The 18525-nt window shown below is 40.6% G+C and overlaps 1 protein-coding gene across 1 annotated transcript in view; it reads right to left on the bottom strand.

Moving 5' to 3' along the window:
* Positions 1–995: 995 nt before the first annotated feature.
* Positions 996–18525, bottom strand: part of th (tyrosine hydroxylase) — a 75164-nt gene continuing 57634 nt past the window's right edge. The window contains exons 9-13 of the mRNA XM_063063229.1: positions 11944–12013; positions 10239–10295; positions 9986–10081; positions 8366–8499; positions 996–3683 (exon numbers count right to left, since the gene is read on the bottom strand). Of these exons, the coding sequence (XP_062919299.1) occupies positions 3524–3683; positions 8366–8499; positions 9986–10081; positions 10239–10295; positions 11944–12013 (517 nt within the window). The 3' untranslated portion in view covers positions 996–3523. The remainder of the gene's footprint in view (positions 3684–8365; positions 8500–9985; positions 10082–10238; positions 10296–11943; positions 12014–18525) is intronic.

The following is an 18525-nucleotide window of genomic DNA, read 5'->3' as shown; positions in this document are numbered from 1 at the left end:
TTCATAATTCCAATGCATGCTCATATTTTCTTCCAATAATTAGCAAAACTAGTTTCCTCTGGCTCCCTCTTCACTTGTTCTTTCCTATCAGTCTTATGTTCTTTTCATTTCGTCATACCATTCTTTATACTGTAATACTGTGGTTACCATATCGTATCAACTTTTGGAGAAAATCAACTTGTGGATGTCTGTACAAACAGAACCTGTTCTTTACCGTGTATGTGTTAAGTGTTCTGCCGCACATTGATGTGACTTGATCCATTTCATATGGACTTAGATTCATTTTTGTATATGCCTGCTGTAGAATTCTTTGTGTACACCAATTACTGGGTGGACTGTAGAAACTTGTCACAACTTCCTTGAAAATATTTCCTGATTCTGCGGCTTCTAGCACATCGGAGAAATTTGGGATGGTTATTGATGTAATATGATGCAGTAGCCTTTGAAGTTTATTTCGAGTGAAGCTGATTCAGGATAAACAAACATCTTCTGCAGATTTGAAATGCAGCAGAAAATGCTGGAAATACTTGGCAGGTCGGCGGCATCTATGGAGAGAGATAATGTGTGAACATTTCAAATGAATGATTTGTCATCAATTGGAGATTTCTACTCTGATGAAATATGGCCTTTAATAAATGTTATATAATCCAGTCCATTGCGTGCCTTTGTTCACTTTCTGTTTTTATTTCTGCGAAAGCTCGTCAGTAAAAATATGGGCTTGGTCCAAACTTGGCACCACACTTGCGTCCTTGAAGATTGCATTTTGTGAGTTTGGGAGACAGTGAGAGTTTGGTGTCAGACCATGTAGCCAAAATTTGAAAAATATATGTAAAGTCTCTTGCATGCAACCTACATCTAAGAGGATGAACAGGTTTTATACCCAAGCTATCTCCTAAGGTGCTCACATGAATATTTTGGAAATACTTTCGTGTGAGCCTACTTCAACACACCCATAGAGGCAATACAGTACAAAATGTTTTTTTTCCCATTCAAGACGGTGTTTATTACATTAACAGAGCAAAGACAACATTCCATTTCAATTGTTGATGAGTTCTGGGTTTGACAAGGACTTTGACCATTGCCACATAATACATGGAAGAGTACAGTAAAGGTCAATTTGACAGATAACCAGCTTGATGGTGAGAATGCACAGACTGAAGAATGCTTGGCTGTGAGGGCAGAGCAGAGGAAGTAAGTTTATTTTACAATGATTTCCAAAATTAACGAAGGAAGCTTTGTTTAAACTACGTACACGGAAACTAATGCCTTCTAAATGACAAAATGAACTACCACCTGGAGAAGTACGAGGTAATCAGAGGCAGCTGGATATGTTAAAAGAAAACCATGTTTGATCATTTGTTGAAATAACGGAGGATTGATGAAGGTCGTGTATGCTTGTTCAGAAAATAGATACGTATGGTATTAAAGGGACATTGATAACTTAGGTGTACAATTGGCCCAGGGGTGTGTAGCAGAGGGTTGTGGTGACTAAACATTTCTCTGACTGGTGAAAAGTATGAACTAGTGTTCCCCAAGGGTCATTATCAGATGCAAACCAGTGTTAAGGCTCTTGCATTTCTTGTTATGGATAAACAATATGGACTTTTGTTTAAGGAGTTCAGATTGAGGTCTACACTTGACACTGAACTTGGTGACATAGACAACTATAAGCTGGATCGAAAGGGAGTTTGGCTGTGCACAGGCAGAATTGTGAATGATGCAGCTGTAGAACAAAGACAACACAAGGGACAAAGACATATTAGATGTACACTTCCGAAGAACAGAATGGAGAGGTGGCACAATCCAAATGATGCTTTATTAAGGAGATGTGAGTGCAAGGGAAGGTTGAGGCACATGTTATAAATATCTGTATGCTGGAGCATAAGTTGATAAGGCAATTAAGAAAGGGTTTAAATATTTGGCTTTGTAAATAAGGGAACTGAATACAAAAACAAGGATGTTATGTTAAAATGGAGCACAAAGATTAGCTTGGACTGCCTAGGTGGTCTATGCTTTCTAAACTTTCATAATCTATTGGTTAGGCTTCTGCTGAAGTAAAGTGTGCAACTCCGGGCACTACATTTCAAGGAGAGTGTTGTGATTTACCAGGATGATACCAGACTGAAGGGATTTGCTTGCAAATAGATTAGAGAAACAGAAATTACTTTCCAATATATGAAGAAGATCGAGGGAAAGGCTAATCAAATTATTCAAAATGCTAAGTGATTTGTCAGTTCAGAAAGGAAAGAAATTCTTTCTTCAAACAGGGACTGATGTTTAAATTAATTGTCATCAGGGGCAAGAAGAGAAGTTTCCATATGGAGACCTGGAGCAGAACAATGGATACAAATAGATTCCATGAGAGCTTCCAAAAATCAAATTATGTATTATTTGAAGATGATTAATTTACAGAATTAGGGCAAGTGAATGGAGTGTGGGATGAACTGAAATGCTTTCTCAAAGAATAATTGTAAGATCAACAGGCTGAATGGCCTCTGCTAAGCTGCAAGGGTCTCTGATTTGGACAAGATTTCAAACCTTTATTCTCCACTGAGGGAAATGTGTGCCACATTTTCTATATTATTGCATTTTCCCTATTCCCAATGCCTAATCTTTATGCTTGGAAGCATTTTCTGCGCCAGGTTCCTTCTCTCTTCACCCCACCGCACATTCCAACAATACACAAACAGGCATCACAACATCCCTGTGCAGTTTCCTATACGCTCTTGTAGTTTTATTGGAGCAGTTAGAAGAAGCATGTGGATCTTAATTTTCAAATTGTCTGAATGTCAATAAACATAACATTGTAATAAAATCTTCAATATTATCTCTTTGCAGCTGACCATCTTGACTACGAAGTGTGTTCCACATTTAATAGTCATATCAATATCTACCATCTTCAAGAGTGGTGGTTTCTATCAATGACTTTGGAAGGAAAGAATATAGAGCACAAACAAAAATAGAACCATATTCATTCAAGCAAAGTTCCTTCATGAGTAGAAACCAGATTGGGGATGAAATCAGTCTTGTTCATTGGAGCAAAACAGGCCAAACAAGCATCTACGCCTTATTTTACATTGTGCACATATTAAACAAGTTTCAGACATTATCTAAGTCCAATTCGTAAAGTCATAATGACCAAGTTCATACTACCATTGGCCATTATCACCCACTCTCATTCCACAAATCTATTTTAGCATTGAACTATAAAGACCCAACGTCGCTCTCATTCCCCAACTACTCATCGACCAACCGCGCACACGCACACACGCACGCACGCGCGCACACACACCTTTACTCACATATTGTTTCTAGTATTGCGCTCTTGAAAATCCAAAAATAAATAAATCCACCCAGCAGTAGCTGTGAAACACAGTCTCTATTTGTTTTATCTATATATTAGTACAACATACAATGTCACACCGAAGTGAAAGCTAAAAATCTTGACTCACAATTGAAGCTTACAATGCTGCAGCGGTATAGAAAGCACAGGATCATTCTATGGTGGATGTGCAACTGGAGGTTAGGATAATATATCTAATGCATCAGCCAGCATCTTCAGTTCATCCTTCAGATTGTCCAACGACTTCCTGATTTTCTGAGGATTGTCCAATACTTCTATGGTCTTGGTAAATGGGTCATATTTCACTGAAAATGGCCGCTTAATACTTGCAGCGTACTTTCTATAAATATAAGCCACAATTCCATCAGAAATAGTGATCAGCATAACTGTTTTTGATTCAGCATTGTACCTACCAGGTGCAGTTCACCAATCACTCAAAATCCTGCAGCAAAGAAGATGCATAAAATTTGTGCGGCAAACTCAGGATAAAATTGTGGGGGAATTGGTGTCTGAGTGTTGAAGGTGTGATTAATTGTGTTTAAAAGTAGGTGTTGTTCTACATATATACATTGGGAATAGACATGTTCAGTACAGCTTTGTGGGCCGAAGGGCCTGTATTGTGCTGTAGGTTTTCTATGTATCTATATTCTAGAAACTGTTTAACCCTTTTAATACATATGTCAAAAACTTAGTTTACTTTTGTTATCATATTGTCATTGGTGCTACATTTCTTCTAATATCATACATATAAATGTTCGTTACAAGATTTCTATAAAATGACATATTGAATATGCATTTCCATCATTTGGTCAAAAAATTACCTTTCTCAGATATGAATTGATGTTAATGATCTGTATAGAAATCCTTGACTATGCCAATGAGATCAATTGCCATCATATTGCATTGCACTGCCCACTGTGCTGACTAGGACAGATTCACAACTAATCATCTAAGATCTATTGTGCGCCATTAACAGTGCAATTGCATCCCACCACGCACGTTTTTTCCTTTGCTATTACAATGAAGTGCAGGAATGAACCCAGCTTCATTGAGGAATGCAAAAGGTCCTGTTACATAAAAGGCAGCGTAAGTGTACCTGAAGGTGAGGTATCATCTAATTTAAAATATTAGACTATGAAATGAGCTGAATTCTTTGATTAAAGATCCATAGGTATGCTATATTTGTTCGTAAAGACTTATAATGGCAACTTGAACAAAAGGATGCTGCTGCTGGAGATCTAACATGGATTGTGATCCTGTATGATGCACCCTCTGATTAATCCAAAAATTCAATGAAATGTATTTGATCCTTTATTAGCAACCAGCAAAACACACAATCTTGAAGCGATGAAACTTATGAAATTAAAATCTGCAATGTTAAATGTACCTAAGCAGACTTAAGCAAACAACAAAAGATATGACACCCACTGGTCCCCAGCTCTAAACTAAATAAAGCATGAATATGAAACTTATTCCCTTTGCTTTTACCATACCCCCACCCACGTGACTAGCTACCATAATAAACACAATAAATGCACAACACAGAACACAATGCAGGTAGAAAACAGATGCATGGTTTCTACCCTACTCGTAAAATGAGATCACATCATAAGCTTGCCCTACATAATGGCATGGCCCAGAGTACAAGTGCATATGAAGGTGCGGGGGTTAGATTACTGGCTGGCAGCCAGGCACCTGAACTATCGATCTGAATTTAACCATTATGATAGTAGGGAAATAAAAAATAAAATTGCAGATGATGGAAACCTGAAATAAAAGCAGAAGATGTTGGAACCACTCAGCAGGTCAGGCAAATCCTGTTACAAGAGAAGTAGTTAATACTTCTGGTCCAGGATTCCTCATTAGAACAGGAAAATATAAAAACAAGTTAATTTTCAGAAATAGAGAAGATGGGAAAAGGACAGGCAGAAAAAAGGGAATTTCTCTGTAGGGGAGGCCAAATAACTTAATATAGTCATTAATTGACAGTTAAAATCAGATTATGCCTCTTTGTCTGAGACTGCTACTTAAGACTCCTGGTCTCTTGGACTCAGAAGTCCCTTTAAGCACAGATGAGGAGGAATTTCTTTTGCCAGAGGGTGCTGAATCTGTGGGAATTATTGCGACAGGCAGCTGTAGAGGCCAGCCATCGGCTATATTTAAAGTGAAGGCTGATAGGTTCTTAATTAATAAGAGCATCAATGGTTGTGAGGAAAAGACAGGAGAATGGGTTTGAGAGGGATAATAAATTAGCTCTGATGGAATGGAGAGCAGACTAGATGGGCTGAATGGCCTAATTCTGCTCCCATGTCTTATGGTCTTAGATTCTCCCCTTGCTGACATATTCCTTTTGTCCCACCCATCCCTTCCCCTCCTTCTCTGTTACTGAAAACTAACTTGTTTCCTCTCTTTCCTTGACTGTGGACCCGAAACACTAACTGATTCTCTTTTCCACAGATGCTGCCTGACTTGCTGAGTGCTCTAGAATTTTCTATTTTTATTACAGTTGCCAGAGAGTCTGGATTCAACCAAATAAAATGGAGTGTAAAAAGAGATTACTTCATTAACAGTAGGCACGAAAGTATTGGATAATCTTAAATAAAACAACCATGCATCAGGAAAATAAATCTGCCATCCTTACTTGATGCAGCTGCGATGTGACATTGGACCTAAAATATCTTTCAGTTGAGTGCATAATAGGGATGGATAATAAATATCTTTGAAGCTGAAAAAGCAACTATCTCTTCCTAAAAGCACAAGATAGATGATTTAACTTGGCCTCCTCCTTAAATCTTTACAATGAGTAAAAACAGTCTTCAGCCACTTCACGTGATATTGCAAAACATTTCCGAGTACTAGCAGAAGTATTGTTGGCAATATCCTGGTTTTAGCTTTGGAACTTGCTGTGCGAAACTAGTCTAGTACATTTCCTTGACAATGTGGAAAACTGCCTGGCTATGTCCTGGCTGGATAAATCCAATTATTGTCTCATCATGGATTGTGGTTACGAATTGCGTCGCTCATTTCTGCTCAGATCACTTGGTTCCATATCTATTAAGCAGTCATAGAGGCTAGGTAGTAGAGGCAATTGATATTAGGAGAAATTTTCTGCAGGAGATCAAACTTACCCTAAGGATATTGGTTGTGTTAGTTGGAGAGCAAGAAAGTTCGGCGCAGTGATTGTCTGAAGCAAGAAAGATACAGCTAGCCTGTAGATGGTTTTACCAGCCCTGAATTTCCCATCATTGACTCCCACAAGATTACTATTGTCTGAAAACTAAACTGGTCCAAACACGTTAATACTGTGTCCACAGGAGCAATATGAGACCGAATGATTTAGTGACCCAATGGTATCTCGCTTGTCAATAACCTTCAAGGTACAAGTTGGGACTATGCTAAAATATTCTTCTGGATGTTTGGCTCCACAGTCACACTCAAATAGTTCAACATCACCTGGGGTAAAGCAGACTACTTAACTGGTGCCCCATTCATTATCTCAATCATTCACTCCCTCCACCACTGGAGCACAGTGATGCTTGAGGTAACAACTATGAGGTAGACTGCAGAAATTTGTCTTGAATGTTTTGGTAGTGTTTCCCAATCCCTTCACAATTGTACCCCATGGGAGGAAGAAAAGGGAGACGTGGAAATATCATTATCTACTAATACCACTCCATGTCATGCATGAGCCTGACGTCGAAATACGTCACCGTTCCTTCATTGTCACTGGATCTAAACTCCCTACAGATGTCAATGTCAGCAAGACTGAAGCTGCTGTAGAAGATGGCTTACCACTACCACATTTATGGATGGGGAGTGAATATTGACCTTGCCAATCAAATTACATTTTATAAAAAAAAATTGCCATTCATTCAAGATCCATCATAACTCATTACCTCCCCAAATCCATCTTTCATTTAATAGCAATGAGGAACAGAAATCTGAGTCTTGGTCTGTCATCCAAAAATGCTGAGGCTAATTAACCCACAAGTGCTTCTTGCAGGTTGTTAATTTTGTTATAGCCGGGGGCGGGGTGGTGATGAGGACATGCTCCCACTACCTATTAAATGCTCCCAATGCTGTGAGCCTCAAATAGCCTCTGACAACCAAGTCCAACTCTGCCCTTCACTTGTGGCTTAGCTACTAAGCCTGGTGGATCCATTTCTACTGACAGAAGAAGGGGTAAAGGGGGGTTACTGGTGCCTTAAACCAGTTGCTTCGGGTTGATGGGGCTCATCAGCCATGGTAGGCAGCTCATCAAGGAGAAGGAAAATTCTTATCTCAAACCTCTGTTACCTTGTGGCTATACCCACTCATGGGAGTAAACCCCGAGGGAAATAGCTGAAGGTGGAGTCCCTAAGGCAGTCCTACATTGAGTTCAATGTTCCTGTAATGCTTCTGGTACCAACCTGCCACTCCTTTGGGTTCATCAGATGCCTGGAGAGAGGGAGCTTGCTACATGGGCAACAGCTTGTTCTCTATATCGTACTGTCCAGGCTTGTGTTTCTAGCCAGCTAAGAAGCAATATCTATGGTCAACTCTGACTGATGGAGGCTTCAATTCAACTTCTTGCTCCCTAATCCTAAAAGGGAAGCTGTCTTGATAATTGAATCAAATGAATAGCTTTCTGGGTAAATTCAGAGAAAAATACCAAGATGGCCATTTCTTACTGAGGACTGCCAGGTGAGCCAAATTTCCCTCCTCATTGGTGAACCAGTTGTATCTTTAAGTTTTTGCAGTTTCTTTTGGATCTTTAAGTTTTTGAAGTTTCTTTGGCATGGCTGTATATTCTGAAGTTTCATAGCCATTTCATTTACCAACAACAGCTGTGTGTTTCCAAGTATTTTTAAATTAGCGTGGTAACCTTTGGATTTTCTTGCCTTCTTAGATCTCTCCTGCTCTGAATTGCCTACCTTGACCGGAAACAGGGGGATGGTGAGTGAGCAGGGAGACATGTTTGTGAATCAATGAGGTAGAAGTGTGTATGTTTTGGCTATGTTGCATTTGACAATAGTGTCTTACCTCAGTTTGTCTTTAGCATCACTGAAACTTTCAGATACAAAATACACTGGCTGGTACGTCTGATCCTGATACGGCTGGATCGCAGCTTCTGAAGGGTCAAAATCCCTCAACTCAGGTTCACCAGACAGGGCATGCTGTGTACAAATCATTCAGTGTCAGTGCTTGGTGAAAATCTGTCAACCCAAATTTCCATGTCAGCTTTAAATTTTGCTTCATCCATTCCGGAATAGAAAGACTTGTTTTATTTTCCAACTATTTCAAGGGATTATGGCTGCCATATGTTTAAAAAATCAACTATTTCTCCCTCTTCACCAGCTTCCACAAAGTTGGAATACCTAAAAAAAACATTTTTGCCAGGTGCCAACTTGTTAAGGATTGTTTTAGAAATCTCCTGAAGCAGGACTGGGGAATCACGACACACAATTACTCTGTGGCTGTTTGACCTGTTAAAGGAAATACACAAAATGTGCGCTGCCCGCTCACTCACAATTTCAGCATGAATCAAGCACTGAACATAGAGAGGCTTCAAGCCGCAACAGTAGCCAACTTCCTGAGTGGCTTGCTTGTCCTGCTTCCAGCCCACCTCTCCTTCATAAGGGAAAGTTTCATTGTGGCTGCAGGGCAGTAGTGAAGGTTACTGTGGATATTATTGCGAAGAGATTCATAGCACAAGATGGATGATAGTGGACTATAACTACTGGATGTAGTGCTAGAAGCATTTCTGCAGGAGTTGCAGAGTAAGAGGTACATGTTCATTCCACTAGTGGCCACTTGAGATAGCATTGTTAAGAGATCAATGCCAGGTTTCAATGCAGTAGGGAGTTCGGTCAGCTCTGGTGTGTGGCCACATCTTTTCTATTGCACTGTAGCCTCACAGACGGCTCTTTCATCCAAATAAACAGAACGCAAGGCAAGCGTTTCACTGTATCTTTGTACACGTGACGAGAATAAAACAATTACCATTCTGCTTCATCTTTCATCACTCACCTACCAGGGATCTCTGTCCATTACTGCTCCAGTTAAATAATCCTGCACTCCATCACACTCTTAACCACTTAGAATGCCACAAACATCATTGTTTGAACGCATTGGCAGATAGTCAACCATGATCAGCTTTAGCCTTAATGCACTATATGCTCAGTTCTGGGGAAGCCTGCAGCTCTGCCTCATAGCATGAGAAATAAATTCCCACGTGTCCTAATGCCCAAGGAGATCATGAATGAACCTGAAACAGTTAGCACAGGCGCTGTGCCAAGTGAAAGAGCTAAAAACGTGGAAGTTAACATACTAATCCTCCCTCACTCACATCCTTCCCTTCATTCACAATCTTATCAAAGATAATTTTATAATGACAAGAAAAAATAACGTTCAGGGTGGCATTTGAGATGCTAAGTGAGTCCCGATACCAGAGGACTATCTGTCTGTCCCTAAAAATCATGTTATTCTGTAGTTGAGATGGAGTTGTAGGGCATAAGGTGGTGGGGGGAGGGGGATGAAAAAGCAGGAAAAACTCAGAACTTGAAAAACTACTTTTAAGTAAAAAATCTCTTTGTAAATTGAAGCGAATAATCCGGAATGAATAAAGATATGCTTATACCACCTTTTTCTGACTGCACTTACAATGAGTTCACCATAGGAGGAGAGCAGTCCGGCGCCGTAGGCTCTAACTTCTCCATTTTGCTTGCACAACCCAAATTCCACAGTAAACCAGTAGAGCTGCAAGAGGGAGATTCCAGAGAATAATTACCCCGCTCATCCATACTTGGGGTGGTAATTAATGGAAGTTTAGATGTTCTTTTTAAATTACTTATTCCTTTAGAACAAAAATCAGGAGTAATATGGTTTCCAAGCAGCACAAATGCATTAAACTCACAGTGGAAAGCTTTTCAATTTCCTCTTCTGTGGCTCCGAGGGAGGCGAGGCCAATATTCTGAGGTGATAGAGGGTTAAACAATAATGACTAACAAAATAATTTAATTGGCAGCGCAGACACAGTTCACAAAGTAATGCCTTTTTTTTCTTTATTCTGCAAGATCTATTTCAACATATCTAGCCCTTCTTCTAGCCTACACTTCCCTCAAATCCAAATTCCACCCCTCACAAGGACAGAGGCAGAAATACACCGGAAGACCATCATTCCCTTACAAATTATATTTCACCTGCACTTTGATAGCCTCCTCAAACCTCCAAAGTTCATCAAATTCCTGAAGTTCCAGCAAAACTAGAATGAATCCCATTGTCCTGCTATTTTCCGACAGTCCTGTACCCCATTCTGTTTTATATAGATTATCATATGAAGGGAAAACAAAGAATCAGATAGTTCAGGTGCTGTAAATCTGAAATATAAACAGAAAATATAAACCCTGGCAGGTCAGGCAGGTCTGTGGAGAGACAAGTACCAGTATAGTGCGAGAGGCAGACTCCAAAGAATAATTAATTATCCTTCTTTTCCCTATTTGGTATAAGGGTGAAATGAGGTTCTGTTGAAGGAACTTCAGCCTGAAGCATTAACTGTTTCTCTTTCCACAAATGTTCCCTGACCTGCTGAGTGTTTCCAGCATTCTTTGTTTTCATTTCATGTTCAAATAACCTTCCCCATTTACCTCCCTCTGCACTCATTTTATCATCATTTGACATCCCAGGGATATGAGTATTTTCTATTCATTATCCTTTAAATAATAGTCCCTAGACAGAAGCAAATCAAGGGATTTCCTCATGCACTGCTAAAGATAACAATAAAGGAAAAAAGATTGAAAGGCATGACTAGTAATGGTCACAATGCTGCTGATGGAGTATCTCACATTCCTGTAATACTTTACCTTTAGCCACAAGGCTTGATGTCAGCAACTGCAAAATATATCTTTTATGTCAAATCTAAAGTCTATAATTGATTATGATTCTATTTATTACTCGAGTGAATAATAGTTTCCAGTAACTTTTGTTCTTTACAGTGCTGATCAGCTTTCTATCTGAAAACACTGAGACTACCAGTTCTGCAGAATCCAGGCCGATCATTCTACAAGGTCAGTAACCCAGCAACCGGAGGCAGCAGGAAATCAATGTCTTATGAAGCACCCACACAATTTACTTTAGAGCAGTATCATGCCAATCATTATACGGTTACACAGCACAGAAAGAAGCCATATTGCTATTACAGTGTTCCAGCAGTTTGACAGATTGATCCATTTGGCGGCCCCCTCTCCCCCACCTATTCCTCATTGCCCTTGTAAACCTCCTTGCTTCTGAAACTAATTTGATTCCTTTTTGGGAGTTATTGAATTTGCTTGCACTACCCCTTCAGATAGAGGATGCAAGTTATAGCAATTCACTGTGTTACAAAAAGAAAATCAGCTTTAAATCATTCAGCAATTAATTTTGCGTCCAATAATTAATGAGTATTTTGCAAATGGAAATATCTTTCTCTTTGTTCCCCTATCAAAACTCAGGTTCATTTTGTAAACCTCGTAGGATTCTTTTAGCTTCCTGTGCTCTAGCAAGACCAGTGCTTGCATTCTCTTCATGCTGTGTGCTTGTTGTTTTGTGGCATAAGAATTTATAAGAAAGGAAGATGGAATTACCTGAGAAAATTGTGCAAATGTCTTGTCAGCCAGGATGGGCACATGGCCCAGCAGCTCATGGCAACAGTCCCTAAATATGAAGAGAAAGAGAATCAATTTAATTCCAAATGGCCATTCCAGCAATAGATGGATTCTGTGATAAAATAAGAGAAATCCATTACACTTCTCTCTTGACTAATATATTTATAAAGGACAGTTTTTCATGACCAATGCCATTGGTTTCTCATGTGCTTCATTCGCTGAAACAAGGCACTATTCATCAGATGTCCATCCAGAAAATAAATCCCTACATTTCTGATCTCATTGACTGGTCTTCCCATGACTGAGCTGGAGGGAGCAAGAGGGTGTAGTGAGCCAGCAAGAGTTTCCAGCTACACTGGAATCAATTCCCTAAAATACAACAAAGTAAAGTAAGTACATTTATTTATTATTAAAGTATATACATGTCACCATATACAACCCTGAGATTCATTTTCTTGCAGGCATTCACAGTAAATACAAAGAGTTACAATAGAAACAATGAAAGACCACTCCAACAGGATGGATAAACAATCAATGCGCAAAAGTCAAAAACTGTGTAAATACAAAAAGAAAAAAAACATAATAATAATAAATAAGCAATAAATATCAAGAACATAAGATGATGAGTGCTTGAAAGGTTATGGAAACAGTTCAGTGATGGGGTAATTGACGTTGAGTGAAGTTATCCCCTCTGGTTCAAAAGCCTGATGGGGTAATAACCGTTCCAGAACCTGGTAGTGTGGGACCTGAGGTCCTGGTGGTACCTCCTTCCTGATGCAGCAGTGAGAAGAGAGCACGGCCTGGATGGTGATACTGGCGGTCCATGTTAATGAGTGTTGCTTTCCAGTGACAGCACTCAATGGTGGGGAGGGCTTTTGCTGTGATTGACTAAACTGTATCAACAACTTTCTGTTGACTTTTCAGTTCAACGGATTGGTGTTTCCATACCAGGCCGTGATGCAACCAGTCAATATATTCTCCACTGCACATCTACAGACGTTTGTTGAAGTTTTAGACGACATGGCAAATCTTTGCAAACTCCTGAGAAAGTAGAGGTGCTGCTATGCTTTTTTTGTAATGGCACTTAGGTGATGGGCCCAGTATGGATCCTCTGAAATGATAACAGTGAGGAATTTAAAGATGCTAACCCTCTCCACCCTTAATCTTCCAATGAGGACTGGATCATGGACGTAGGTTTTCTCCTCCTGTGGTCAATAATCAGCTCCATGGTTTTGCTGACATTGAGTGAGAGGTTGTTGTTTTGGCACCACTCGGCCAGATTTTCAAACTCCCTCCTATATGCTGATCTATCACCTCCTCTGATTCAGCCTATGGCAGTGGTGTTGTCATCAACTTTAAATACGCCATTGGACCTGTGATTAGCTTCACAGTCATAAGTGTAAAACCAGTAGCACACAGCCTTGTGGTGCACCTGTGCTGTCGGTGATTGTGGAGGAGAATTTCCTGAATACTGCAAGTGAGGAAATCAAGGATCCAATTGCACAAGGAGGTATTAAGGTCTAGGTCTTTGAGCTTATTGATTAGTTTTGAGGGAATAATGGTACTGAATGCCAAACTATAGTCAATAAAAAGCATCCCGATGCATGCATCTTCTGTGACGAGATACCTAGGCAACGCTGGTTAAACCCAAGTGCTGGAGTATCAGAGGCTGGAATTCAGACATGATATGATACTGAAACGGGAAAAGAATACTAAACAAGATGCCAGACAATAGTCCAAGTACAGCTGACAATATGGATGCCAGCTATCCATATTCCGGAAAGATAGAGCATCTAAATCCAAGAAGCTGGCGCAGTTGGATGCCTTTGGTAACAGGACCCCCTCCCCTATGTCCGACTTCTGATGGCCCTGGTTGCTCAGAGAGATGGTGATGGTAGTCATGGATGAAAGCCAGATCCAATATATCTCTTTCAGGAACTCAGCACCATTCCTTGGTCTGAATTTTTCCCAGTCCATGTGGAACTGCTGATCACCCCAAATTGTCTGTGAATCCAAAATTCTTCTCATGGTGAAGGCCTGCTCCCCATCAACAAATGTGGGTGGTGGTGGGACTGATGGTGGTGTGGCTAAAGGGCTGGTTTTCACAGGTTTTAATTTGGAAATGTGGAAAGTGGGATTGATATTGAGGGTTTTGAGGAGCTGCAAGGTGTAAGTCACTGGGTTTACTTTTTAGGGAACCTTGAAAGGTCCAATGAACTTTCTTAAACTCTACCAGGTGAGGCAAATCCTGAGAAGAAAGCCAGACCTGTTGCACGAACTGCAAACCTGATTCCCTGCCTTCTCTTGTGGTTAGCTTTTACTTCAGTCTTCCAGGTAATCTCCCTTGCCCTAGTCCATTTCTTCTTGTAGCGTCGGACAAGATATTCTGCCACAGGAACCCCAACCCTGGCCTCCCACTCAGAGAAGAGTGGCGGAGAATATCCAAATTGGCATTCAAACAGAGATATCCCATGTGCCGAACGCTGTAAAGTGCTGTGGGTGACCTCTGCCCACATCAAATAGTTCTACCACCTATCTGGTCTTTCTGAGGCCAAGCATTTCAGGGTTCGTTCCAAATCCTGGTTCACCTGCTCCATCTGGCAACTGGACTGTCGGTGAAACCCAGAAGAAAGACTTGCTGTTGCCTCAGTCAGCTTACAGAATGCCCTCTAAAAACATGACGTGAATTGTGGACCACAATCCGATAATGTCCACCAGAAAACCAGGGATCCTGAAGACCTGGTGCAGAATAATTTCGGCTGTCTCCATCACTGAAGGTATTATGCCCAAGACGATGAATTTGCAGGCCTTTGAAAAATGATCAACAATTACCAGGATGACAGTCTTCCCCTTGGAAGTAGGAAGCTCTGTGACAAAGTGCATAGAGATGTGCACCATGGTACAAGCAGGGGTTGAAGAAGCCCTTGAGGTTGGGTCCTTGCTCTGGGTGGACACTTTGTATGCCTGGATGTATTGTCAGACCTCTCTCACCATTCCAGGCCACCAGTGTCTTCTCTTGATGAACTCAAGGGCCTTGGCAATCACTGGGTGAGTGGTCATTATCAATGCATGTTCCCATTGATGAATCTGAGACCGGATGGAACTTGGGAAGAACAGACAACCTGGAGGACCATTCTTAGGAATTTCCCCTTGCGCCTGGGCCTTGCGAGCAAGAGCATTGATTCTTCAACTAATTAGCACTATCACCTTGGCTTGGAGCAAAATAGTGATTGGCTGCTCTTTTCCTTCAGTTTCATCGAACTGGTGGGATAAGGCATCTAGTTTCTGGTTTTTTGACCCCGGTCGATAGGTCTGGACTCTGAGCAGCTGGGAACTGACAATAGTTGGAAAGTTTGTACTCATTGGAACAGACTGGGGCCTAGAGTTCTCAGGAAAAGTATTTCAAATGGATAGCATGGCCATGAACTAGGCCTAAGATCGTATGTTTAACACAAGACTGCACACGTGATCACATACACAGGGTTGGTTTCACTTGTAGTGACAGGTGAGTAAATGGTGTATGTGGGTTATAGTTACGGAGGGTGGATACAGGGAGGAAATGCCAGTGGGCATCAGTCAGATGTTGGGGCCATAGTTTGGTGGAATATTGATGCAAGGAGGCAATGAAATCAAGACCTGAAGAGTTGGATCAGGACTCCAGGAGGTGGTGGTGGGGGGAATCAAAAATGGGTGCTGTGTGCATGAACCAGGTATATTTGAATTCTGATTTAAATGAAGACATGGTTGCAACTGGGCAGTGTTGGGAAGTCAAAGGGATAAATATCACTAATGTTTAAAGTGGTGTAGCTTGGTGGAAGAAGATCTGTCATTAGCCAGCATGGGGCCAACACTTAGTCTGTTCTCGATCCCCTAGACTTTCATCAAGGCCTAAACATTGTAAGCCACTGGATTTTGTGGGAGAGGCTAGTCTGCTCACAGCCAGTGTGGACAGTCCTATTGTATTCAACTCTCCCATGCTGTCAAGTAAAGACGAAACGTGTCTTGTGATTATCAGCTCAGTCGAATGGACTACAAACATAACTGAAAGGAGTTTTGAATCTGTAATTGGCGCTTGAATGAACTACAGACCAGTAGCTTGGACAGGGGAGGAGATGATGGTAGGATATTGGAATTTACATTATATCTGTTTCCATATTATATTTCTGCATTAATCTTATTTATTTAGAAATACAGAGAGGAGTAGGCCCTTCTGTCCCTTCTGGCCCTTCAAGCCATGACAAACCTGATTAACCCTACCTAATCCTGGGACAATTTACAACGACCAATTACCCTATCCAGTACATATTTGGACTGTGGGAGGAAAGTGGAGCAACCAGGGTAATCTCATGCATTTCACGGGTAAGATGTACAGAGGTTCCTTACAGGCAACACCAGAAATGAGCTCCAACTTCGGACACCCCGAACTTTAAAAGTGATGTGCTAACCACTACTCTACCGTGGCGCCCCGTTTTCTCTCTCTATTGTAAACATCAGATGTTAAGTTATTTCAGTTATGTTACATGAATCACTCCTGGCTTTTGCGTGGGAATAACAAATTGTTTTTATTTTCAAGATATTTTAGAAGAAACATTCCACTTAAAGTGGAAGAAAAGTCATGCAAGTGTGCTCGCTGCAAAATGCTCAGTTATCAGAGGCCATCTAGTGTTCAGTTTATCATGTGTAAGTACCCTTTATATCAAGTTAAAGACAAGATAGTATCTACAGCACACTTTTCACATTCCTTCAGGACACCCCAGATCACCCAATCAGTTAATTTTTAAATGCAATATTATTGGAGATATAGCAACGAGCTTGAATGCAATAAAGTACATGATAGTGACCATTCATTCTGCTTTTATGGTGGAATAAATATTAGCCATGTACTCTTCTAATGCACTGAGACAGACCTTCAGTGTCTATTTAAGAGGGGTTGGGGAGGGGAATCCCAGATTAGCATGTCACTAAAATGGCAGCACTTCCATTTATACCACAACTCCATCGTCACTGCATTAATGTATCAATCTTAAGTTTCAAGCTTGAATTTCTTGAGTGAGACTTAGTCACCATTCTCTGAATTAAAGGGAAGTACTAGTTCAACTGAGTCACAGCTAAGCTCCTTTATTTCTAGTTCTAAAATAGACTCAGTGTGTTGAAGGCCAGTGCTGGCTTCGAATGATGGTGATTTCAGACAGCTCTTCAATCAGTTTCAATAAAATTCTGCCATCCTACTCCAGATACCCAACCAGATTTTCTCCTTTTGTGGTCCTGAAGTCATTTACTTAACTACAAAAAACATACCTTAACTCAAAAACTCATTGTTTTTACAAGGTTAACAGAACATATTTAAAAAACAAGCATCAGGATATTAGTCCCAGATGGACAATAGTGACCTTCACTTCCTGATATTGTAAAGATAATTCAGCTTCTAATTCTGGTTATCAAGTCAAATGTAATAGATTTTTGTACTTGGTTCATCATCAGACATCCTGCTCTTTTTATGATAAAGGAAGAAGCAAATACAAAGATAAAAATATGGTCCGCTCAAGAAATCATGAAATTAACAGTCATTCAGACTGACAGGATACCTGCACCAAGCCCTAGTAAAAGAATTTAGCAGGGCTGTGATTGTCAAAGTCCATTATCTGTATTGGGCAGGAATGATGTCTGCCAAATGTCTGCTTTGGGTCACAATGTTAATAGTCCAGTCTTGAATTTTCATCATGCCCTGAGGCTCTTCCACTCCCTGACCTTCAAAGAGACAGACACACGGAACCTAAACAACGCAAAGCACAACATTCAGGGCACTGACTGTCCACCTTAGACTGCATCCACCTCAATGTCATATTTAATTTAGTGATGTGTCCTTATCAGTCTCTGCATCATTGATCAAAGCTGACACCAAAACCCCAGGGGTAAATAACTCATCAGCCTCCTTCAATGCCTTCTGTTTTCTTCTGCTTATTGCCAAACTAGTGTGAGAAAAAGTTACTTCTGCAGTGCTCAGGTAGGTCCATCAGCGAGGAAGCAACAGAGGTATATTTCCAAGTCAGGATGGTGGGGACCATGCACGTTCTGGTGCTTCCATGCATCAGCAGCTCAAGTCCCTTTTGGTGGAAGATGTCAGAGTTTTGGGAAGTGCTGTCGGAGTAGCCGGGCAAGTAACTGCAGTGCATGTTGAAGATGGTACGTACTGCAGCCACTGCGTGCCAAAGGTGAAGGGAATTAATGTTTAGGATAGCTGATACCTGCTGTTTTAACCCGGGTGCTGTTGAGGTTATTGAGAGCTATTGATGCTACACTCATCCAGGCACGTGGGGAGGGGATGTGTGACAGAGAAGGGTCAGAGTTTTATTCTATCATACTTTTCACTTGTTCCTTGCAAATGGTAGAAAAGTCTTGGGATGTCAGAAGATAAGTCACTTGCCTGAATCAGAATCAGGATCAACTTTATTATCACTGACATAGGTTGTGAAATTTGCTGTTTTTGTTCATAGCAGAACAGAATAAGAACCTACATAAGTATAAGTTACAGAAATAAATATATTTTAAATAGAAATATAT

The sequence above is a fragment of the Mobula hypostoma genome, chromosome 11 (genome assembly GCF_963921235.1).
Source record: "Mobula hypostoma chromosome 11, sMobHyp1.1, whole genome shotgun sequence".
Taxonomy (NCBI): Eukaryota; Metazoa; Chordata; class Chondrichthyes; order Myliobatiformes; family Myliobatidae; genus Mobula; species Mobula hypostoma.
Note: the sequence above shows the minus strand (reverse complement) of the source record. Positions and strands in the feature narration are given on the sequence as shown.